Source organism: Molossus molossus, unplaced genomic scaffold (genome assembly GCF_014108415.1).
Source record: "Molossus molossus isolate mMolMol1 unplaced genomic scaffold, mMolMol1.p scaffold_m16_p_14, whole genome shotgun sequence".
In the NCBI taxonomy this organism is placed as follows: Eukaryota; Metazoa; Chordata; class Mammalia; order Chiroptera; family Molossidae; genus Molossus; species Molossus molossus.
The window spans coordinates 16,579,734-16,605,605 of record NW_023425349.1 but is presented as its reverse complement, the minus strand read 5'-3'; the positions used below and the strand labels follow the sequence as shown (position 1 = coordinate 16,605,605).

The following is a 25,872-nucleotide window of genomic DNA, read 5'->3' as shown; positions in this document are numbered from 1 at the left end:
CACATATTTGTGGAACATAATGAACAAAATAAGCCAAATGCTTTTCTTTTCCTAAACCTGCTTCAACCGTCACTTACTGAGTCTGGTTTTCCTTCCTATTACACTCACACACCGCCTCAGAATCCTTAACATTGTGTTCCAGAGGGTATAAGACTGGCTTGAAAGATGCAACTTATTTGCTACTGTTGCTCGGCCTAAAAGCCCCGGACCCGCTCCTATCCGTGTCCTGATGAAGAAGAGCTGGCGCGTGTCTGGCGGGGCTGAGGAAGGGCCGGGCAGCCGTGAGCGTCGGCCTCTGTCTCCGCAGCCTTGCTCTCCCATTAAGGAGAGGTGAGATGTGATGAGAAGCACGGGCTGTGAGGCCCCGGGTTTTATCTCTGGCGATGACATGGGCAGTGTGACATGCTGGATAATGAATTGCCCTCTTTGCAGAAATGAGTAAGTTGTGGTCGGTGATGCAATGATCAATTTGCTCCATCACGTTAAGCTGCCCATTCATCATCCATACCTGCTGTCAGGAGCCGAGGGCCGCTGATATTGGCCTCAAGCCACTGAGCAACAGCTTTCAGAGACCCCACGCCCCAGGCTCAAGGCTGCTTCCGAGCACAGCCTCCAGTGAGGGGCCCCCCTGCTCCGCCACCCGTGACTCCGGAAGAAAGGGCACTTGTGCTGACCTGGGCCCTGGAGATGCAGCCTATAAAATACAAAGTGCCCCTTGACAGGGCCCCGGTGGCCAGTTCCACTGTCCCACAGTGTAACGATGGGCAACCCTGTGTCACCTCTCTGCCTCAGTTTCTCTGTTCTCAAAGCAAGGGATGGAGCCTTGGCTGGTTTGGCTCAGCAGTTAGAGCATGGACTAAAGGGTCATGGGTTCGATTCCCAGTCAAGGGCACATACCTGGGTTGCAGGTTCAATCCCCAGCCTAGTCGGGGTCATGTGGGAGGCAACCAATTGATGTGTCTCTCTCGCACTGATGTTTCTCTCTCTCTCTCCCTCCCACTCTCTCTAAAAATCGATAGAAAAAATATCTTCGGGTGAGGATTAACCAAAAAAAAACTAACGGACGAACTACCTAACTAACGAAATAAATAAAAGGAAGGGATGGAGAAGACTGTCTCTCAGTTAGCCTCCATCTCGGACCCAGTAGTTCTTCCACAAATATCTGATAGTAGGACTGCCGGTGATTTTCGCTCCCTCCCCCGAGGCAACAACAGCACATTTAGTAACTGCTGATGGTTTGGCATCAATGAATCAGCTCATTGACTTTCCACAGCTGAAAAGAGGTAGAATTAATCTCGTGTCCTACAGCCCTAGCAAGTGTGGCTCAGTCGGCTGGGCGTCGTCCCCTGCACCAAAAGGTTGCCGGTTCCCGGGCAGGGCACACCCTGGGTTGCGGCTCGATTCCCGGTTAGGGTGTGTGCACGAGGCAGCAGATTGATGTTTCTCTCTCTCCCTCTCCCTTCCTCTCTCTCAAAAAATCAATAAGAATATGTATTTAAATTATCTTGTTTTACTCATAAGGAAACTCAGGCCCAGTACAGTTAAGTGAGGTGCCCAAAGCCACACAGAGAGGCTGCGTTGGAGTCGGAATTGAATCTGAATCTGTTTCACCCCAAACCCTGGCCCTTCTCCCCAGGAATCACCTTGGCCAGAGTGCAGACTGAGACACTCTGACCAAGCCTGTTTCCTCGCAGCTCTGCAGCCACGAGGCTGGGAGGCCCGAAGGAGCCCGGGTGGGTTAGTGATTTCTGCACCTCGGTTTCCAGTTTGTATTTTCTTTCTTTTTTTTTAAATCAGTTTTTTTTCTTTTCTTTTAGAGAGAGAGAGGAAGGGAGAGAGAGAGAGAAACATCGATGTGAGAGAGAAATATCGACCAACTGCCTCCTGCACACACACACACACACACACACACACACACACACCCCGGGGATCAAGCCTGCAACCTGGGCACGTGCCCTGGCCGGGAGTCGAACCGGAACCTCTCAGTCCGTGGGACGACGCTCAGTCCACTGAGCCGCACTGGCTGGGCTCCAGTTTGAATTCTCAAGCCCCTGGTTCGGACCCGAGTCATGGAGACCCGGCAGCTGGCCCACTAGAACGAGAGCATTTACGATGTCCTCCCGGCAGCTGCTGCCCGCAGGAAACGTAGCCGGAGGCCCTGCCCCAGTCTCTCCGCTGCCCGTCGCTGTGATGGGGGAGCAGACGCTTCTCAGACCGCCGCGGGCTCAGCACCGCCCCACACTGCCCACGTCGGGACCCTGCAAGGTAGGGCCCTCAGCATGTTTTCAAAATGTCTCATTTTAACATGGTACCAGACTTCCAGAACAGTGTGAGAGTAAGTGTAAACTTTTCCACGTCTATCAACGTTGTTTTGGAAGCTCTCGTCAGAGAGATTAGGCAAAAGGAAGAAATAAAATCCATCCAGATTGTTTAAGAAATGAAGCTATCTATTCACAGATGACATGATTTTGGATATAGAAAATTCTGAGGGACCCCCCCCCAACACACACACAATTAGAACTAATAAATCAGTTCAGCAAGGCTTCAGGATAAAAAGTCAGTGTCCAAAAATCAACTCTATTTCTATATACTAGCAATACATAATTTGAAAATGAAATTAAGACAATTACTCCATTTATAATAGCATTAGAAAGAACAAAATACATAGAAATACAAAAAATGCAAGATGTCGACACTGAAAACTAAAACAACTGAATAAAATTAAAGATATAAATACATGGAGAGGTCTCCTTCATTCATGGATTAAAGGTTTACTATTGTTAAGAGGGCAGTACTCCCCAAAACTGATCAACAGATTCACTGCCACCCCTGTCAAAATCCCAGCCTTTTTTTTTTCTGTAGAAACTGACAAGCTGGTCCATATGGAAACACCAGAGACCCAGAATAGTCAAAGCAATCTCGAAAAAGAAGAACAAAATTGGAGAACTCGTGCTTTCCATTTTTTCTCGTTTTCTCTTCCCTTCTTTCTCTCATATTCTCTCTGTGCGCACACGCACACACACACACGCACGCGCGCACACACACACATGCATGCACACACACACACGCTGAACCAACTGGCGGTTCTTAAAACCTGCCGCTGTCTGAGTGCCACCACCACACTGTGTGTGTGTGCGCACGTGCGTGTGCATGTGTGTATGTGTATGTTAGTGGGGAATGTTTGTTTGGAACTATCTGAGACTGAGTTAAAGATGTGATACCCCCTTACCATTAGTACTTCAGCATCCATTTTCTAAAAACAAAGATATCTTTTATAGCGATAATACCGCTATTGATATCAGGAGATTATCGTTGCTACAGGACTATCATCTAATCTACAGATGTCTTCAAGCATCTCCTGCGAATGTCCCTTTATGGCAGAAGAAAATCCAAGCTTAGTGGAAACCCTTTCACAGCGTATACATATATCAAATCATCACATTGTACACTTGGAATAGATTGCACTTTTATTTGTAAATTCTATCTCAGTAAAGCTGAAAAAAAGAATCCCAGCTGACACGCCACACTCTGTGGTCAGTCTCTTCGACGCCTTTAATTTGGCTAGCTCCTCGGAGGCCTTTGTTTTGCATGAACTTGTCATTCTTAAAGACATAGGTCGGCTATTTTGTAGAATGCCCCTCAAACTGGGTCTTTCTCATGATGGCTGATGATGAGATTCGGGTTATGTGTTTCTGGCAGCAGTACCCCAGAAACGACGCATGGCCTTCTCAGCACATCATGCCAGGCGATGACATGTAGAGAGGATCTGAGACTGTGTGAATATTCTGTTCCTCTTCAAACGTTCACCCATGAGCTCCCGCAGGCATCCATGACTTTCAAAGGCAGACCGGTGAGACACTGCAGCTCAGCATCCCGATAGCAGTAGCACTGTGTGGAGGGTGAGTTCAGCAATGGGGAGATGTCAGGTGCTGTGGACAGGCCGAGACAGAGCTTCTACCCTGGACTTGTGAGATTAGCTAAGGCTTCCTGGAGGAGGTGGCACATTCTGAGCCCTGATGGATGGGTAGAAAACAGCCAGACGAACAGGCAGGTGCTGCCTGTACTGTAGGCAGGAGGAACAAGAGGCATGAGGAACGAAAAGCACCCAAGAAGGCTGGAGCCTCTAGGAGGGACCCTGGGGACATGACTGAAGAGAGACGCAGGGCTCCACCCCACGGGCTGGGTGTCCCACTGCACGGTTCGGCTTTATCTCCCTGGCAACAGGCAAGGGGAGGGTGGAAAGGTCTAAAGCAGGTTTGCCATCTTGAGGAATGTGCTTTAGCTGCAGGCAAAGGCTGGCTCCGAGGGCAGGGGTCAGGGAGGCAGGGAGAAATCGAAGAGGCCAGTCTGCCAACACTGGGAAAGAGATGTCTGCCCGGTGTCCGCACGGACTGGTGCTGAGGACCTGGGAGCTGTCATCATGACTGATGGAGGGGGCAGCCAGGAGGCCCAGCGGGGCTTTCCCAGGCTCTAAGGGAGTCTGTTCGGCGAACCTTCCAGGTAAACGAAGAAATCCCTTCCAGGCAGAGCACAGCGAGGAAAGCAACCTGTTGGCTCTCGGGACGGCGCGAGGGGGCCGGAGCCAGAGGCGGGCTGGTGAAGAATGAAGACAAATGGGCCGTGAGTTCCGGAGAACGCAGCCTTTCTCGGGAACACTTGCCTCTCCATCAGGGCCCCCACACAGGCCTGTCAGGCGAGAGTGGCGCTTTTGTGCGTGTGCCCACCGTGCTCCCGTTGCCATGGTGACGGGGCCATAAGTCACGTCGGCTGCTTCTGCACAGAGGCGCTGTGATTTACGCCTGCCTGGCTGGGATTGTAAACTTTTTTTTAATGTTCAAAATCCCTCCCAGCAAGGGGGGGGCGGGGTGTCTCCAGCTCACTTTGCAGGAGCAGTTGCTGTCAGATCTGCTTGGCGTGTCTGGGGGCTGGACCCACGCAGCCCAGCTGGGCTCCCCAAGGCACCCTTGGGACCCAGAGGGAAGAGTTCCAAACGCTTACGCTTGGGCCAGGGCACAGCCTTATTCTTGAGACGGATTCCTGCCTCCCTGGCTAAGTCTGTGCAAGCCAGGTTTTCTCTCCATGCCTCCATTTCTGGCTTACCAACCTACCCCATCCCCCACACCCTTTAGAACTGGGTCTTCAAAAGGGTGCAATGGAATGATTATACATTTGAACTCCTAAGCCCTGGTTTGCTCATCTGTTCAATGGGGCTAATCTAACATCATCTAAGGCAGGGCTTCTCAGCCTTGGCACTGTTGAAACGTAGGACTGGATGATTCTTGGTTGGAGGGGGTCCACTGTGCCATCTCTGGCCTCTACCCACTAGATCCCAGTAGCGCCTTCCCAAACGGTGGCTGCCAAACCTGTTCCCAGAGGTTGCCTAATGTCCCTTACAGGCAGGCACCATCCCCTTTGATGCCCATGTTACAGATGAGAGAAGTGAGCCTTGTCCTCATCTTTCATGGGCAACCAACATCTTTCCCCGAAGACCAGGCCCTTCTGAAGCAGCCCGAGCCATAGACGCCCCTGACCATTTCCCACTGTGCCTTCCAAATGCAAGTTCACTGGCTGGACTGGGCACCCTCACGGCGGACTCCTCCATCCTCCAGCACCCGTGCGAGCCCGGGGTGCACCTGGAGATCCACATCACGTGCCTCCCAGGCCGTTTGTTTCACTGAGGTTAACCCCGTCTCGCTGTACACAGGAGCATGCCCACAGGGCTAAACACCCCTACAGGGAGGGCGGAGGGACAGATAGCTGTGGAGCCTGCTCCCTGCTGCAGGACTGAGCCCAGGATGCCTCGAGGGGCCTGCATGGCTTGCTAGGACTGGCTGAGACAGACATGCCCGCTTCCCCCCCAAAATTCTCTCCCATGTTCTTATTCTCCACACCCCTGTTTTTAAAAAATATTTTGGTAAAATATACAAAACAAAATTCACTCTGACCATTTTAAAGTGGACAGTTCAGTGACCTTAAGAATATTCACACTGTTGTGAAACCATCACAAATCCATCTGCAGAACTTTTTCACCCTACAGAACTGAAACCCTAAAGCCACCAAACAATGACCCAATTCTCTGTTTTTCTCAGGCCTTGGGAACTACCATTTCACTTTCTGTCTCTATGGATTTGACTATGTTTTTATTATTATTATTGATTTTTTTAGAGAGAGAGGATGGGAGAGACATATAGAAACATAAATGTGAGAGAGAATCATTGATTGGCTGCCTCCTGCACACCCTCTACTAGGAATCAAGCCCACAATCCAGGCATGTGCCCTGACCAGGAATCGAACCAGGACCTCTGAGTCAATGGGACGATGCTTAATCCACTGAGCCACACGGGCTGGCAATTTGAATTCTCTATGAATTTGACTATTCCAAGGCACCTCATGTAATTGGAACCGTAAAGCATTTGTCCTTTTTGTGTGATGGCTTATTTCACTTAACATATCACGTCCTCAAGGTTCATCCCTGCTACAGCCTGTGTCAGCATTCTCTTCCTCTTCAAGGCTGACTAATATTCCATTGTGTGTATAAACCTCGTTCTGTTTATCCCCACAGCCTTGGACGGACACTTGGGCTGTTTCCACATTTTAGCCATTGTGAATAATGCTGCTATGAAACATTTACTCTTCTCTAAATCATCTGGGAGTCGTAGTCCAATGACTCAGTCATCATGCATTTACTGAGCACTTACTGAGTGCAAACCCCCAAGAAGGAAAAGCCGAGTGTGCAAAGAGCATGAATCACAATTCCTTCTGAAAAGGCATGATTTACTAACAGCCTAATCAGGATCCCCACACTGAATTAAATCTGGGCTAAATCACTGTAATTCTGTGACCACCATAACAGCCAACTTTTCTGTGCCAAACAAATTCTGTATCAATTCACTTGGTTTTCATCAGCAACCCTCTGGGGTAGGTGCAGTTTTGACAATGAGGAAACTGAGGCAGAGGGAGGTAAAATAACTTGCCCACAATTACCCAGAGAGCGAGTGGCAGAGCTGGGACTTGAGATGGGGCAGGCAGTGCCCGAGCCTGCACTGGGAACTGCTGGGCAAGGTGGAACTCGAGGAGTTTTAAAAGGCTGGGTTGCCACGAAGATTTTGTTCTCTCTCACTCCTTTTTCTCTTTGCTACATCCTTTTCCTCCTCTGCCAATTCTAGGTGATCTTGTAGGTCTATTTATCCAGGACCTGTTCCCTCTCTGGGACAGCCAAGCATGCCCGCTCCTCCGGCACCACCCCCATTGAGCCCTGTGCTTTCTCAGGGCCAAGCAAACAGAACACGGAGCTCAGAGGTCCACCGGCCTGGCAACAAGCCAGCAGAAGAGGCCAGCTCCTCACCCCTCTTTCCCGAAGAAAGTGTGTAATGCTTTGAAAGAGGCCCCTGGGAGCCAAATCCCTCTTTCGGTGATGTTTGGTTTAACTTGCATAGCCTCGGAGCCTCCGTGGGCTAACGTGGTGCTACTTGAAGTGGTGTCCAAGGATGCTGGTCCTGAGCCTGCCCCTCGTCCAACCGTGTTGGGGACACTGTACTGTGCAGACTTCACTTCCTGAAGATTCACGATGTTCATGAGCACGTCCATGTCCTTGGCACGGCTGCCACCAAGCAAGACAATGTAGCGACTTCATTTATAACAGGATTTCTCAAACCTTTCAAATGAGGAAACCCTGTTTTTACTTATCTTGTCATATTTACTTACCCCGAAGTAATGGCGTTACCTGGACCACTCTGAGACAATATGAATTTTATAATATCATACAATGAGCACTGAGAGGCAAGAAGGGATCAAGGGGTTGTGTGATGCTAAAGGGTATTGTAAGTGAGGAGACTGAGTGCTACTCAGAGACAGGGAAAAGATTATTTGTTGAGCAATTTATTGGTAATTCAAAATATCCCCATGACCCTGCTCACATAGCCACATCAAATTGGGGTCATCAAAATGTTCTGCACCCTTTGTATTTACTGCACAACAATGGTGAAGATTCGATCTCTGACCTCCGAGGACGCACAGAGCACCAGGTGGGGACAGAGTGGGGGTAATTCTCTACTCCTCTCCAATTTAACTGCTATGCGAGGCGACACGCTGCCCCACATTCAAGGGAGAGATGTTCCAGCAGCATAAACAAAGCAATGAGGGGCTCTGCTTCGGGGTGGGGGGCGGGGGTGGCAGAAGAACATATTCTGGAAAGGCTGCTCAGAGAAAGGGACGCTTTCGCGAGGCTGTGAGGGGTGGGTGGTATGCCAGGCACACGGGAGAGTGTGTGAGTATCAGGGCATTTCGGGCAGAGAGAAGCATCTGCAAAGGCAGGGACATAGGAAAGTGTGTGGCCATTAGAAGACACGGCATGGGGACATGATGGGAGAGGAGATCACAAAGGGGATGAGGGTCAGATTCTGACTTTATTCCAAGGCAGTGTGGGGCCAGGGTGGATGGAGTTGGGGTTCTAAGAAGTATTAGCAGGAGAGAGGTATGGACCATCTGTGCAGAGGCTGGATGGGGTGTGCACGGGGCGGGTGGGGACTCAGAGCAGTGAGACTGTGCAGAGGCTGGATGGGGTGTGCACGGGGCCGGTGGGGACTCAGAGCAGTGAGACTGTGCAGAGGCTGGATGGGGTGTGCACGGGGCCGGTGGGGACTCAGAGCAGTGAGACTGTGCAGAGGCTGGATGGGGTGTGCACGGGGCAGGTGGGGACTCAGAGCAGTGAGGTTGTGCAGAGGCTGGATGGGGTGTGCACGGGGCGGGTGGGGACTCAGAGCAGTGAGACTGTGCAGAGGCTGGATGGGGTGTGCACGGGGCGGGTGGGGACTCAGAGCAGTGAGACTGTGCAGAGGCTGGATGGGTGTGTACATGGGGCCGGTGGGGACTCAGAGCAGTGAGACTGTGCAGAGGCTGGATGGGGTGTGCACGGGGCGGGTGGGGACTCAGAGCAGTGAGGTTGTGCAGAGGCTGGATGGGGTGTGCACGGGGCGGGTGGGGACTGAGAGCAGTGAGACTGTGCAGAGGCTGGATGGGTGTGCACGGGGCGGGTGGGGACTCAGAGCAGTGAGACTGTGCAGAGGCTGGATGGGTGTGCACGGGGCGGGTGGGGACTCAGAGCAGTGAGGTTGTGCAGAGGCTGGATGGGGTGTGCACGGGGCGGGTGGGGACTCAGAGCAGTGAGGTTGTGCAGAGGCTGGATGGGTGTGCACGGGGCAGGTGGGGACTCAGAGCAGTGAGACTGTGCAGAGGCTGGATGGGTGTGCACGGGGCGGGTGGGGACTCAGAGCAGTGAGGTTGTGCAGAGGCTGGATGGGGTGTGCACGGGGCAGGTGGGGACTCAGAGCAGTGAGGTTGTGCAGAGGCTGGATGGGGTGTGCACGGGGCGGGTGGGGACTCAGAGCAGTGAGGTTGTGCAGAGGCTGGATGGGGTGTGCACGGGGCGGGTGGGGACTCAGAGGAGTGAGGTTGTGCAGAGGCTGGATGGGGTGTGCACGGGGCGGGTGGGGACTCAGAGCAGTGAGACTGTGCAGAGGCTGGATGGGGTGTGCACGGGGCGGGTGGGGACTCAGAGCAGTGAGACCGTGCAGAGGCTGGATGGGGTGTGCACGGGGCGGGTGGGGACTCAGAGCAGTGAGGTTGTGCAGAGGCTGGATGGGGTGTGCACGGGGCAGGTGGGGACTCAGAGCAGTGAGACTGTGCAGAGGCTGGATGGGTGTGCACGGGGCGGGTGGGGACTCAGAGCAGTGAGGTTGTGCAGAGGCTGGATGGGGTGTGCACGGGGCGGGTGGGGACTCAGAGCAGTGAGACTGTGCAGAGGCTGGATGGGGTGTGCACGGGGCGGGTGGGGACTCAGAGCAGTGAGACTGTGCAGAGGCTGGATGGGGTGTGCACGGGGCGGGTGGGGACTCAGAGCAGTGAGACTGTGCAGAGGCTGGATGGGTGTGAACGGGGCGGGTGGGGACTCAGAGCAGTGAGACTGTGCAGAGGCTGGATGGGGTGTGCACGGGACGGGTGGGGACTCAGAGCAGTGAGGTTGTGCAGAGGCTGGATGGGGTGTGCACGGGGCGGGTGGGGACTCAGAGCAGTGAGACTGTGCAGAGGCTGGATGGGGTGTGCCCGGGACGGGTGGGGACTCAGAGCAGTGAGGTTGTGCAGAGGCTGGGTGGGGTGTGCACGGGGCGGGTGGGGACTCAGAGCAGTGAGACTGTGCAGAGGCTGGATGGGGTGTGCCCGGGACGGGTGGGGACTCAGAGCAGTGAGACCGTGCAGAGGCTGGATGGGGTGTGCACGGGGCGGGTGGGGACTCAGAGCAGTGAGACTGTGCAGAGGCTGGGTGGGGTGTGCACGGGGCGGGTGGGGACTCAGAGCAGTGAGACTGTGCAGAGGCTGGATGGGGTGTGCATGGGGCGGGTGGGGACTCAGAGCAGTGAGACTGTGCAGAGGCTGGATGGGTGTGCATGGGGCGGGTGGGGACTCAGAGCAGTGAGACTGTGCAGAGGCTGGATGGGGTGTGCACGGGGCGGCTGGGGACTCAGAGCAGTGAGACTGTGCAGAGGCTGGATGGGGTGTGCATGGGGCGGGTGGGGACTCAGAGCAGTGAGACTGTGCAGAGGCTGGATGGGTGTGCATGGGGCGGGTGGGGACTCAGAGCCGTGAGACTGTGCAGAGGCTGGATGGGGTGTGCCCGGGGCGGCTGGGGACTCCGAGCAGTGAGACTGTGCAGAGGCTGGATGGGGTGTGCACGGGGCGGCTGGGGACTCAGAGCAGTGAGACTGTGCAGAGGCTGGATGGGTGTGCATGGGGCGGGTGGGGACTCAGAGCAGTGAGACTGTGCAGAGGCTGGATGGGGTGTGCACGGGGCGGCTGGGGACTCAGAGCAGTGAGACTGTGCAGAGGCTGGATGGGGTGTGCACGGGGCGGCTGGGGACTCAGAGCAGTGAGACTGTGCAGAGGCTGGATGGGGTGTGCACGGGGCGGGTGGGGACTCAGAGCAGTGAGACTGTGCAGAGGCTGGATGGGGTGTGCATGGGGCGGGTGGGGACTCAGAGCAGTGAGACTGTGCAGAGGCTGGATGGGGTGTGCACGGGGCGGCTGGGGACTCAGAGCAGTGAGACTGTGCAGAGGCTGGATGGGGTGTGCACGGGGCGGGTGGGGACTCAGAGCAGTGAGACAGTGCAGAGGCTGGATGGGGTGTGCACGGGGCGGGTGGGGACTCAGAGCAGTGAGGTTGTGCAGAGGCTGGGTGGGGTGTGCACGGGGCGGGTGGGGACTCAGAGCAGTGAGACTGTGCAGAGGCTGGATGGGGTGTGCACGGGGCGGCTGGGGACTCAGAGCAGTGAGACTGTGCAGAGGCTGGATGGGGTGTGCACGGGGCGGGTGGGGACTCAGAGCAGTGAGACCGTGCAGAGGCTGGATGGGGTGTGCACGGGGCGGGTGGGGACTCAGAGCAGTGAGGTTGTGCAGAGGCTGGGTGGGGTGTGCACGGGGCGGGTGGGGACTCAGAGCAGTGAGGTTGTGCAGAGGCTGGATGGGGTGTGCACGGGGCGGGTGGGGACTCAGAGCAGTGAGGTTGTGCAGAGGCTGGATGGGGTGTGCATGGGGCGGGTGGGGACTCAGAGCAGTGAGGTTGTGCAGAGGCTGGGTGGGGTGTGCACGGGGCGGGTGGGGACTCAGAGCAGTGAGACCGTGCAGAGGCTGGATGGGGTGTGCACGGGGCGGGTGGGGACTCAGAGCAGTGAGACTGTGCAGAGGCTGGATGGCGTGTGCACGGGGCGGGTGGGGACTCAGAGCAGTGAGACCGTGCAGAGGCTGGATGGGGTGTGCACGGGGCGGGTGGGGACTCAGAGCAGTGAGACCGTGCAGAGGCTGGATGGGGTGGGCACGGGGCGGGTGGGGACTCAGAGCAGTGAGACCGTGCAGAGGCTGGATGGGGTGTGCACGGGGCGGGTGGGGACTCAGAGCAGTGAGACTGTGCAGAGGCTGGATGGCGTGTGCACGGGGCGGGTGGGGACTCAGAGCAGTGAGACCGTGCAGAGGCTGGATGGGGTGTGCACGGGGCGGGTGGGGACTCAGAGCAGTGAGACTGTGCAGAGGCTGGATGGGGTGTGCACGGGGCGGGTGGGGACTCAGAGCAGTGAGACTGTGCAGAGGCTGGGTGGGGTGTGCACGGGGCGGGTGGGGACTCAGAGCAGTGAGACTGTGCAGAGGCTGGGTGGGGTGTGCACGGGGCGGGTGGGGACTCAGAGCAGTGAGACTGTGCAGAGGCTGGATGGGGTGTGCACGGGTTGGGTGAGGACTCAGAGCAGTTAGGCTCTTCAGAAGGCTCCGTGCTAGAGAATATGGAGAGACGTGGATGTTTTAAGGGTATTTTGAAGGATGAGCTTGGAGTTCACACTGGATCTCTTCCATGTGCTGCTCCACACCCACCCTTGGCTCATGGGCACCCTGCGTTGTGCCCCAGTGGGCTGCCTTCAGGGGAGTGCCTCCATGGGCTCCCTTGCCTGGGTTCCCACTGGGTTAGCCTTGGCGGCACCAGCAGAAGCTCTTGGTGGGAGGTGGGTGAGTGAGACTTGGCTTCTTTCCTGTGTACCTTGACCAAAGGTTACAGCTGCTGTCAGGTAGTACTCTCCATGGTATTCTCTCTTCACGTTCTGGTACCCTCACCCTCTCTTGATTCATTGACACGGTGTATAGCACGTGCCTTATTGCTTTCCTAGAGCTTCTCTCAACTCTGTAAATAGCCCCCTTTTAAGCCCCTCCCATCTTGAGCATGCCATTGGCTTGCTGCTGGGACCCTCTTTGGTAATGGTTTCCTTGGTGAATGAGAGGAAAAGGAGTTAATCCTAATCTCCAGATCAATTAATTAATCACTGAAATACCCAAATCATCTTTCTAACCAGACTCTGCACTGGTGCAAGTGTGTGTGTGTGAGTGTCTGTGTGTGCAAAGGGGAGTGGTACTTACCTGGCAGAATAATGGGAAATGGGTGTTTTTAACCAGACCCCAAGAGTGTGTCTTGGAAGTCAAAATGATTGCTCACCTGAGCTTATCTTGGTGACCACTGTCCCTGAGCTGCTGCTTGCATCATTGAGAGCCTGGCCATCCCGGTGTGGCCAGGGCAAGGATTTCTAAGGCAACAGTGAGACCCTGGCAAGCAGAGGGAATTCTATCAACTCAGAACCATCACTGAGAGGGTAGCAGATGCCTCTAGTTTGTGAGCCTATCATTGTTTAAACATGCCTTTAAGTCCCCTGTAATGTGGGTGGTCTGTTTACAGCTTAAATTCGAGTACTTCATGGTTTAATACATCACCAGTGACAGTGATAGTACCAGACAGTACCTAGGAAGCACCTGTATGAAGGCTTCAACTCCGCCCCTAGCCAGAAATTTATTTCAGGAAACTTATTGGCATCAAGATAAGATTATCCAAACATACCCCTGAGAGAACAGATAGATGGATAAAAACAGATAAATGGAGTAGACAGCTCCATTTCTAATTCATCCTCAATATCTCCATCCACATGACAATCTTTCATTTGCATCTCAGCAGTCAAAACAAAAAAAATCTCTCTTCATCTTACAGGTGAACACATTCATCAAGTAATCAGATGCAAAACCGGAAGGACCTCGAAACACCACCAAGTTCAGAGACGGCAAATACCTGACAACTCCCTGGCAAATACTCTTCACTGACAACTCCCGTCCCACACTAAAGTCAGGTGCCATGGACTGATTGTGACACTTTCCACCTGAGTCTGTCTATAGCCTCAGAAATCTTTCCAACAGAGTACCCTGGGCAACCCCAACTCATCCTAGTCGGCAAAGGAGATGTCTGCTATCTGCCATCTCTGATTTAGTCCAGCCTCCGAGGTACAGGGATAAATGGACGCCCGGGGAGGATTCTGAAGGCATGGGTTGGAGGAGATGTTCAGCTCATGGTCCTCCCACTTCTTCCATGGCTGTGTCTGTGCTTTGTGATCCTGCCCCTAATCACAGCTGACTCACCTAGAGGTGAGCTCCTCACTCACACCAGGCCAATAAGGCTTCTGCTCTAGGATTTTCCAAAGAGCCACTCAAGGAAGGATAGCATTCACTCTTCAGTGTACGAACACAGAATCTTGGGGAGTCGTGATCACTAGGAGAGAAGGTAGCCATACAGGGATGATGCAAAGAGAGACAACCCCAATGCCATGTGATTCCCTCGAGTCGCCTCACGGCTGCAGCTGGGCTGACCTCTCACCCTTCCAATCCTGATCATGGCACCCTTCCCAAGACAGTTGTCATTAAACTCATTTAAACTGGGTTTCTGTCCCCTGCAACCTAAGACATCCTGACTAATAAGGAACAGAAAGGGTTTCCACACAGCGAGGGAGGGAGCCATGGTGACATGATGGATGGAGCAGAGTCTTGAGATCAGAAACCTATATTCAAAATTCCGACTCACTGTCTCCCCAGCTGCACTGCGTAAGGTCTTAGAACATCAGCTTACTCATCTGTGAAGGGGGTTGTTTAAAAACGGTGTCCACCTGGGAAGGAGGCTGTAAGGATCGCAGACGAGAAGCTGTGGACGTCTCTGGCAGGAAGGCATGCCCAAGATGCCGCTTATCACTGTCTTTAGTAAGGACTCGGGAATGAAACCCAGGCATCTGACTCCCAGCTCCGCCTGCTGCCAAAGAAGCACACTTCCGTGCCCACCCCCTCGCTCTCTTTTCTCTTCTAAGAATCTGCCGTCCCATTTCAACATCGCAAGTTGAAAAGTGCTTAACTTCTAATGCAGATATAACAAGCCGCTTCTCAGTTTTACTGTATCTGCAAAGCCTTCTATAATTCAACATCAAATATTTATTATTACATTTATTAAAGTTTTAATAATTCAGCATCTCCTGCATGTCAGAGAGGAGCTTCGCTAACTGGCTTCCCTGTATCCAACCTGGGTCACTTCAATATTTATATTGCAAAGTTTCCACTTGAGTTTCATTTAGCAGAGCCCGTGTGGTGGGCCTCGCTCCGCCGCTGACAGTTGGTGCACGTTCCAGCCTCCCCAGTGGCCAGGACTCACAGGAAGCTGGTGCTGAACGGCGTTTGCGGAGATTTACCGCGTCTGGGCAGAAACTCATCCTAATAGACTTCATTTTTATTATGATCGCTAAACTAAAACGGGGGAAATATATATGTCTCCAGGCTCACGGGCTGAATGACAGGCAGCGAGGCTGTGAGATGTGGACAGTAGATCATTTGGTAGGTGTGTGGAGGCTTTGTAGCAATGCTCAGACAGGCTCCATTCTTCTCACGAAGGGAAGGGTGTGGTGGTGCAGGGCACATTCTGATGTCCAAATGCCATGGACCCAGCTGTGAGTGCCAGACGGACTCCCCGTGTCCCCCACCGGCTCCCCTTTTCCCATTTAATACTCCGTCTTCCACTAGCATGGAATGGCTTCCACATTCACAGTGGACAACGACAGAAAGGCCAGGGTGCCTAACCCCCAATCTTACTGAGAGCCCTGCTTCTCCGAGAGCCAACATTTACGGACCGCTCACCGAACAGTCTGAGTTCAGATCCTGACCCTGCGACGCACTGTACTATGCTGGGCAGACAAGATTTTGCGCCTCGGATTCCTCATCTGTGAACAGCAGTAACCCCAGCATTGGCCTGTTGCGCAGGGTCAGGACTAGCGCGTGGGGAGTACTGGGACAGGCCTGACAGAAGGGAGTGCTCGGTGCATGTCGGCCATCGTTCTTTGTAACGGCGGGGCGAAGAGTTTAAATGCATCTCATTTGATTCTCAAACGCATCCAAAGATACGTGCAAGTCCCATTCCCCGTCCCAGAGAGGAGACGGAGGCTCGGAAAGTTTAAGGACCGTGACCACGGTCAGCCAGCAGTCAGTGGAGCTGGATATGAACTCAAGCAGTCCGGCGCCAGCCCTCACTGTTTCCTTACCCAACGCTCCTCTGTTCTCTGCTTCAAGCGGGTGAGTGGATGGCCCACCGGAGTTCGTTCCCAAAGGGGACATCTGCATGTCTGCTGGAACAACTGCTAAGGAAGGCAAAGTGGCAGAGGCATGATGGGGTTGAGGCGCTACTGAGAACTGAAGAAGCCCACCCCTCTCTCAACACCCCTGCTGGGAAGGGAAGTGCACACCTAGGTGACCTGCCAGGAATGTCCCCGCACGCACACGCACACACACACACACACACTGACCAAATCCACCCAGCATCATTCACCTCCAAAGGAGAGAGGCACCTTGAGAATGAAACCAAACAAGGTCTTGTCCAGGACACTTCCCCCCAGACTCTGTTGCCTGGGGCCTTCCCTTCCAGATGCCTCCGGACCTGTTATCACCCACCTTGGCCTGACCTCACTCCTGCCAACCGCACACATCCCAGTGGCCTCCTGTTCCTTCCCTCTTTGCTTTGCCACTGATGTCTAACGTGATCAAGAAAAGGACACAGTCCTGCTCTGTGCTGCTCTGTAGCACAAAGTCCAGCTTGCATCCCCGGAGCCCACCGCGCCCCATGCCCTCGCCTCTGTATCTGTACCACAATGCCTACTTAACTCCCAAAGCTTCTCACTCGGTCGACCCCCTTACATGGAAGATGTTGTATGAGTTATTCCATGCATGTTATGCAGTCCTAACAACAACATCTGGATTCTGCAGGTTTGGAAACAGAGGTTCAGAGACTTGGCCCAAGGAGTTCAGGTATCAAACTGTGGTGCCAGGACCCCCCAGCCAGGTCTGCAGGACCCCAAGCTACGCTCTCTTTCTGGTCTCTGTGTTTCTCGGCCCGGCAGCCGTGCCCATCACACAGGAAGGACCAGCAGTGCTCTGTGGAGGACTTTGCCGTACGACCAATGGGCCACATCTCCCGAGCACACTGCATGTGACCAGGGCTGCCTCCTGGGAAAGCCAGGTTCCGGTATCTGAACCAGTCACATGGGAGCAGCTGCTGGGGGCCCCGCGGCGAGGCCAGGCCCAGAGATGAGGAGAGAGAGGGAAGGGGGAGAAAACAGCTCGTGTGTTTGGTTTCTTCTCCTCTCTGAACCATCCACCACGCGCCCCTGGGTACTACGCTCCAGACACACTGAACACATCCCCTCATCAGGCATGCCGCTCCAAGACCCGGCCCTGTCCATGGAGAGCATCTGAGGACGTGTGTGTGCGTGTGTGTGTGTGTGTGTGTGTGTCCAACATCCATTTGCTGCCCGTCCTGACTTCCCTCCGGGACCATCCTACCTACAATCCACATGGTAAAGGTCCCTTTGACCTTGCTAGTTTCAAGAGTAGCTTGGTGACCCAGGTCTGGCTAATTAGAACACATTCCTCCATAAGACACTGAGATATTGGCAAATGTCCCCAGACAGGCCCAAGAGAGGCATCATAGCCTAGAGATGAGGAGTATAAAGTAAGGAGTCAGATTCTCTGATTCGAATCTGGGTTCTGCTGTTTACTGGCTTTGTGACCTTGGGCAAGTAATATAGTGTTTCGTCTCCTCATGCATTAAATGGGGCTAATAATGGGTGCAAATTAAATGAGCTCATTTCAGTCAAGCGCTTGGAACACTTCTGTCTTATAATGCCACTTGTCATGGTGTTTTGGGCTCATGCAGATAATTCTAGGCGATCAACCTATCTCAAGATTCTTAATCCTCTGAGGCAGCGTGGAGGGACCTGGAGAGTGTTATGCTAAGTGAAATAAGCCAGTCAGAAAAAGACAAATGTCACATGATCTCACTGATGTGTGGAATCTCATGAACACAATAACCCGATGAGTAAAACAGAACCAGAGGCATGGAACAGAGTGAGGGACCTCGGAGGGAAGGGGGCAGGGAGGCAGGACGAGACTAACCAAAGAACTGATGTGCATATATGCGTTGCCCATGGACACAGACGATAGGGCGGTGAAGGCCTGGGGCAGGGCGGGACCTGGGTGGAGGGGGGCAATAGGAGATAAAAAAGGGAGGTATCTGTGAAACTCTCAACAATAAAAATAAAAACAGATTCTTGACTTAATCACATCTGCAAAGATGCTTTTTCCAAATAAGGTACCTTTCCAGGTCCTTGGAATAGGGATCTGACACTGTTGGGGTCACTATCAGTCTGCCACAGAGAGTCCGGGAATTTGCCTTTCAGACAAGTTTTCAGGTGATGCTGATGCTACCTTCTGGGGACCACACCTGGAGAACCAGTGACCTAGTGACTTCCGGCTAATAGCTCACAAAGCAGCTCCGAAGCCCTCGGCTCCATCAGGTCTTCCCTGCAATCCCCAGGTGGGTTTAATCACCTCCTCCCCGTGTCCCTTCTCTGCTTTGAACCTCCCTGCTACCCCTTTCAACTGTTTCAAAGCGTGACATCACTTGTTTGCAACTTTGTCTCATTCCACGCACTGAGACCTCTGTCTTCACATTTCATATCTCGAATACTTAGCCTGGCATACAGTAGGTGTTCAACGCATCTTTGGTGCTTGAACTTGAAAGGCCCAAAGAACAAGGAACCCTTCTTAATTCTATTCAGAACGAACTCAGCATGAAAACGGTCACCAAGCGAGCAATGCTAGCCTGATTCTGACATCCCATAATTCTTTCCACAATGTGCGGTGGTTTCACAATATTTCACCACTACCTTTTCACTGATTTGAGTTCATAGAAAAATCACCGAGCCGCTCCAAAAGCTGGGCTTCGTGGATGATTATTATTCCAACTCTAATAGCTACTCTCTCATCTCTCGTCTAAGAAGAACCCGCTCTGGCTGAAATTGTGAAGAAGGCCCGGTGTGCAGCCATAAGGGGTGTCTGCCATGCTCGCATTTCATCTCTCAAGTCAGTCTCTTGTTCCATGTCCCTCACCACACCCTGAGAGTCCCCCGTCATCTCTGTTTCCCTCCAGTCCCTGGCACAGTCTCTGACACACAGGAGGGGCCTAGCTAAGAATTGAAAAAAAGCTGTATGCAATTTAAGGGGCGCTCGCTCCGCTCCCCCACCTTGGTAGCTGACATCATTAGTGTCTCCGATGCTAACACATCTCATTCCCCGCGGTTTCCCGCTGGGGCAGGCCGGGCGTGGGAGCTGTCCAGGGGAGAGTTCTCCTCCGTGGCCCTCCAACTCCTCACACACGAAAGCCTTCCCTCCTGCCTTAGATTCCACACAGCCAAACACTATCCACATCCGAGGTTAATTGCCAATGTTCTCTCTCCTACAAATACTTTTCTAATCCCTTTGGCGAGGATTTTTCTTCCTTTTCAACCCCCAAAGCACTCTGCGTGTACCGCATACGGGCCTCTGCATTCATTCTGCACATGTCTCCATCACATAAAGGCCCCGGACTTACCACACTGTGTAGATTTTGCATATTCATTTAAGTCTCCCCAAACCCCATGATGAAGGGATTAAGGTGAACTCTCAACACGAAGACACTTGATTTTAAGATGCATCACAGGTTGCATGTAGCCTTTCAGCCAAAGAAACAGAAAAGAACTAAAAAGATGAAGAGAACACAAAAAGCTACACTCTGCTACAATACCAGCAAACGAAGCAACGCATGCTTCTAGAGTCACCATGCACCAAACTCAGTACTTTTCAATGTATTCTGTTATTTTGTTTCACCACCCCCCAGGAGGTGCAGATACTATCCACACTCTCCACAGGGGCAGGTGCCTACAGAAAAGCTCACGCAGACACAGGTGGTGGAGCCGGGCCCTGAACTCAGGCAGTTCAGCCGAGCTCCGAAGCCCATGCCTTTAAAACAACGAGCACCTCATAGCATAAACTTTGTTTAATCAAAGAACAGCATCCATAGAGAAAAATCTGCAAACCACATCTGCAGCGCCTGATGCAGTTGTACAGACTGAAAACACCCCTGTACCCAGCACCCAGCTCAAGAATTCATTATTATCAGCATCGCATAAACCTTTTCATGTGCTCCTCATGTCTCCGCAGCTCAATCACGCGAAGGTAATCCCTATCCTTTCTTCTAATATCAATGATTAGTTTTTACTTTATATAAAACTAACAAAACTATTAGTTTTGACCTTTATATACACATATATAGTTAACCCTTGAACAACACAGGAGTTAGAAGTACAAATCCCCCAACTCCCACACAGTAAAAAATCGGCACGTAACTTTTGACCCTCCCACCCCGGAAATTAATTCTATTCTTTGTGTCTGGCTTCCATAATTCAATGTTATATTTGTGAGATTCATCAATGCTATCTTTGTGATGGGTGTGGAGGTTTTGTTCTTTGATATTAATCATTAATGCTATTCCATTGTATGATTATTCCATAGTTCATATATTTACTTTTTGGGGGGTCAATTTGTGGATTTCCTCCCAGCTTTTTAGCAGTACAAATGAATAGTCTTAAATGTATTACATATATTTCTGTCAGGTATACTATTTGGGGTGGAAACAATGGGTTATGCAATATGTGGACATTCAACTGAAGTTGACACTGCCCAGCAGGTTTACAGAGTGGTCATTTTATTATTATTATTATTATTTTTTTTATCCTCACCCGAGGACACTTTTTCGTTTTCTGTTCAGATAGAGTGGGAGGGAGAAAGAGGAAGAGACAGAGAGAGAAACATCAAGGTAAAAGGGACACAACGAGTGGTTGCCACCCACATGACCCAACCAGGGCCGAGGACAAACTGTAACCGAGGTACGCACCCCTAGCGGGAACCGAACCCGGGCCTCTCCAGACCGCAGGCCGACGCTCTAACCGCTGAGCCAAACTGGCCAGGGCAGAGCGGTCATTCTAACTTACATTCCCACTGTGAGGGTGTGAGCATCCCTAGTTGTTCCCTGTTCTCATCAACACCTGTGATCATCCGTTGTTTTAAATGCAGTCACCCAGGTAGGTACAGCCTGTACACTGGACTGCTAAGTGGCTCCGCCTCCCTGAGAGTGGAATTCCACACTTAGGAAATATTCCGTCACAGACTAGGACACAGAAAAGAACCAGCAAAGCACCTTTCAATTTTCCTTCCCAACCCACCGGAAGACGTACCCTTTTCCTCCTGACTTTCCCACCGCCTTTCTTCTCGTCTCCCCGTTGTGATTCTGTGGCACAGTACTGGCTATCTGTAATTATGATCTAGTAGTTATTCATTTCAAACATATCATCTGATTAGAACGTATTGATTCTTTAAGCGCCTGTGATACGCTTGCCTGGGCAATAGCACGTCAAGCAAGGTTTATTCGTGCAGCTTGAAAACTCAACCTACACAGCACCGATTCTTTTCAATGGAGATGATCACAACATTTCCCCATCCTCACAGTGAAACCAGTGGGCACGTGAGAGAGCTAAAATCAAGATAAAACTTCAAATCTGTCTGTGATTGCTTCAAGCCCAGACAGAGGCAGGTGGGCACCCCAAGCAGGATAATAATTAAAAACCCTAATCAAACCAATACTCTTGAAATAGTTGTATACCCTTCCTTTAAAGGACACGCTTACTGGTTTGTTGGGAAAGGGATGAGAAGGAGGGTCCGTAGCTGGAGATCATCTTCCCTCTGCAGTCCCGAGCAACTCTGCTCGCCCCGACTTGACGAAAGCACCCCCTCCACTTCACCAGGCCCAGCGTTCTGAGCTGGGGCTCAGACACATCTAATTGTCATTGTACCATGTCTCAGAGAGGTCTCCCCCCTTCCAGCGACTCCCGCATCCCTTCCAACGGCATCCGATACTCTCCCTGAAATGCATTCTACTAATACTTTTCTCATTTTTTAAAACATTTCCAAAGATGTGTGAGAGTCCCTGAAGGTTCATACGCTGAGCCCCTCCTTGGCTGGCTTGCTATTTAACATAATTCAGATTGAAGGAGGACAGCCAGCCACTTCATCCTGAAGATCAAGGTCTTTCTTATGACATTGTGTACGACCTTCCCAACACTGCCTTCTCCACCACCACCAGTTTCCACTCGAACTTCATTGTAGTGGGAATTCAGTTCACCTGAAATTGATGTAGTGCAACTTGGAGAGTATATTATGTACCTGCTTAATCATTTATATTGATCATTTATATCAATTACATTATATTGCTTCATCACCATTACTCTTGGGAGGTCTTTCAATGAACCTGGGTCCTGGAGCTAGAGAGATCTAGGTGGAAACAGGGCTGTGTCAGTTAACTAGTAAAGGCATCATCTTTGTGCCTCAGGTTATATTTTACTCTGTAAGATGAAAATAATAATAATAATAATAGCATCAATACACGGGGCTGACCTGAAGACGTAATGAGACGTCAGTAAGGTGTTGGGCACATTGGAAATGGCCAGTGGATCTGAGTTATTACTACACTCCATGAGAAAGGCACCATTATTATCCCATTTTGCAAAGAAATGGACACTTGGCAAGTGGGATGTGACCAGGACCACACAGTTCAGACACAGTAGAGACGGGATTCTAACCCAGAGGGAGGGTTACCATCCATCATTCTGACAGCTCACTGAATCCACAAAGTCAATGTCAACGTCAACGTCAACGGTAAGAACTCTGAGGAAAGTTAGTAGAGACCCTCCTGCAGTTGACTCCAGGCCAGCTCATTGGATCTCTTTGAGAAACGTCTTTCAACCAGATGGTCTTTGCTTCATCCTTAAAATATGTAGTTCAGAGAACCCTTACCACACGCTTCACTGAAGTCTCATTGACTTCAATTCTATCAAAAATAGAAATAATAATAACATACTATGAATTAATTTATGTGTGCCTGAAACCACCTTCATAATGACTGTTTTTGTTCCTAAATGCTTTCCCTTTTTGTAATCCATTCTTTTTTAAAACTACCTCTTTGGGTAAACACCAATAGCCTGAAAAATCATGCCAGGTTCATCCCCATATGAAAAGTTGAGAAGATGAGAACAAACAAATTGTAAAGCAGAAGGGTTGGGTTCTAGGAGCTCCCCATCAAGAGGCCGTGGGTTTAAGACAACATCTGGACTCAGAATGACCAGAAGGCAGCGAGCGATTCGGTGGTAGAAAAACAATCAATGGGATGTGAATCACCATGACTCTGAGTTCTAGTTCTGGGGCCAATAAATGTGTCCAAACCAATTCCAAAACTACAACCTGAGTCCATTTGTGATAACATTTAAATTTCTAAAATACTTCTCCTAATGAAACTGGGGGATAGAAAAGAAAAGAAAGAAAGAAAAAACTCTAGTAGAAAGCTCCAAAATAGCTTGCTAGGATCAGATCTAAGACCACTGGTTTAATTAAATCAATGAACATTTAGTAGATGCCCAATATGTGGTAGGAACTGGGGATTAAAAAGCTATAAACGTTATTTTCTTGGACCTTAAGAGATTCTCCATATAATGGGACAGAATGATATGTAAGCAACTAATTAGTACACAGTAGAGTACATCTACAATGAGGTTAACTACAGGTATAAAATGTGTAAGGAAAGATATCGTCTCCATCACTTCATGAGTGAAGAACAAATACATTTGACCTGGATGCTCAGAACCTGTGAAGTAGCCCGAAATCTGCACCAGAGTCACAATGGGAAGCATCTCATTCTCTAATCTTTTACTTCTGTGGCTCTCCAATATTCTATTAAGTGATGGTCTTTCATAAGATAAGACCATTATGACCCCATGATGTGCCAGATAATAGCCTCTGTCATATTTTATGTAAGCCCCAAGGGCGGGTAACGATGCTGAAATACAAGGCATTGAGGCCCACCAGTGGAGGGTGCTTTCAGAAGTACGGAGCTTGGCATATTTAACAGAGAGGCTCCCAGTGCTCCAAGAAGTCCTCGCTACGGGATACTGGAGATGACTTCCCTACCTGACGTCGGCAGGGTCTTCTGTGACGAGCACGTCCGTCTTGCAGCTGGCCAGGGGGTTGATGGACAGCTCCACAGGCGGGACCACAAAGCTTTTGCTGACAGGAAGCCAGAGTCCTTGGCCCAAGCTGAAAGTAGACCTGCAATGTAAGAGTTTCCATTGGGGGACTCCCGAGGACGCAGAGTGAAAACAGGAGACACGGGTCCCTCCTCCCACCCTCCTCTGACCCGTTCTCACTCCCCCACCCGACTGAGCCCCCTGCATTCTCCAAGGCGCAATTTGGGCCAACTCTGCTCAGACTTGGGTGGTCATTTCTTAAACCTATGAATCATGCAGCCCATGTGAGTATAAGTGCTGACTCCCAATAAGGATGGGGCCACTTCAGCTCCCCCCTCCCGGCAGTCCTGGTGCCCAGCAGCCTTCCGTCAGTGCTGCTCCATCAGCGGGGTGCGTCTGCACAAAGGTTAAACGCATGCGCTCTGCGTCCCTTTGAACCGAAACCTGATTTCCAGTCTGCCCCTTAATTTGCTGCATGGCTTTATCAGCTTAGGTATTGACGTTTCACACAAGATTTCATGGAGGTAGCAGAAACAGGTTCTATAGTAATAGAATATTTTTAAACCACTGGACTAGATAATCAGTAATGTCTCTTCCAGGTTAAGTGCCCAAGACTTTAAGTCTGGATACCGGACAGGTAAGAATTAGATCCCCATAGGAACCTGTGCATCCCAACAGCTCGTCTGTGCCAATGAGAGTTCCTCCCTGCTCACTGCAGCCCAGGGGTGCACAGGTTTGGTCATCTACGGACGTGTGACTACTTTTTCCTATAAGACTCCTCGCCATTCCCCAGCATCATGCCCCGACAGGATTCTCAACTCACCTGAGGATCTTTTCAGGGGCTTGCTCCCCTGTCACCAAATCATAGCCCCTCTCAAGCGTTGTGTACGGCCAAGGTCTGCAGGAAGAGTAGAAGGAGGAAAAGAAAAGGAGAGAGAAGGTAACATTAGTCAGAAGTAGGTAGGATTCATGTGTTGGCATTGCTTAAGAGTCGCTTTATAAACAACCCCATTTTGCAGAAGTAATTATTGGGTAAGACTAGGCATAGTATAAAAGAATGTCTCCACTTATACAAGGACTCAGCCCTTTTTATTTGTTTATTTTTATTTTTTATCCTCTTTCGAGGACATTTTTCCTTTTTTTTTTTTTTTTTTCAGATAGAGTGGGAGGGAGAAAGAGGAAGAGAGAGAGAGAGAGAAACATCAAGGTGAAAGGGACACATCGAGTGGCTGCCACCCACACAACCCAACCAGGGCCGGGGACAAACTGCAACCGAGGTACGCGCCCTTAGCGGGAACCGAACCCGGGTCTCTCTGGACCGCAAGCTGATGCTCTAACCATTGAGAAAAACCAGCCACAGCAGGACTCAGCCCTTTTAAATTCCACTTTGTCTGTTTTGGAGTCATGTATGAAGCCCTGCTTCTGTTTCTTTATCAGCCCACTTAAGGGAGTGTTCTGTGGCTACGTATGGTTTGGGAGGAGCTGTGCAACTTCAGCATTTGTCCTCGAGAAGAGTCGTCATGTATCTTCACACTGAAATATGATTCCGTGGGAAGTAGGATTCACTTTCCATCGGGTTTTGTAAAAATAAAACTGTTACAAAGAAAGAGTCCTCTTTGTGGAGCGATTTGGGGCCTCTGGAAACAGACAAAGGAGGCCGAGATCATCCTCCGTGGTCCCTGTCCCAGTGTCCTTTGCCACTCACCCTTCGCTCTGGCCCCAGTCACTGCGTATACACAGATGTCTGTGAACTGGGTCCGGGGCGTAGCCTTCATGACAGCTACACTCTCCTGTAAGCGGAAAGAGAAAACAATCCGTGAAATACTGCCTGCTCCAAACAGTCTTCTGCCCCAGTTCCCTCAGGTTCTGATAACATAAAGCACGACGCTTCATTTTAGAAAGACCAAGGGAAAGAGGGTGTTCTGGTCTATCCACCAAGCATTTACTAGAGCACGTATTCATTTGTTCATTTACTCATTCATTCAACAAATACTGACCACAGTGCCCTGCCAGGCTCTCTGCCTGGCATTGGGGATACAGACAGCAA

General features: G+C 51.3%; 1 protein-coding gene across 3 annotated transcripts in view; it reads right to left on the bottom strand.

Moving 5' to 3' along the window:
* ASTN2 (astrotactin 2) overlaps window positions 1-25,872 on the bottom strand; it is an 855,221-nt gene that overhangs the window by 432,863 nt on the left and 396,486 nt on the right. For 2 of the 3 annotated variants that reach the window (XM_036261816.1, XM_036261818.1), the window contains 3 exons: window positions 25,531-25,615; window positions 24,649-24,723; window positions 23,770-23,907 (listed from right to left, as the gene is read on the bottom strand). In XM_036261816.1, the coding sequence (XP_036117709.1) occupies window positions 23,770-23,907; window positions 24,649-24,723; window positions 25,531-25,615 (298 nt within the window). The remainder of the gene's footprint in view (window positions 1-23,769; window positions 23,908-24,648; window positions 24,724-25,530; window positions 25,616-25,872) is intronic. The other variant, XM_036261817.1, reaches the window with a different exon arrangement.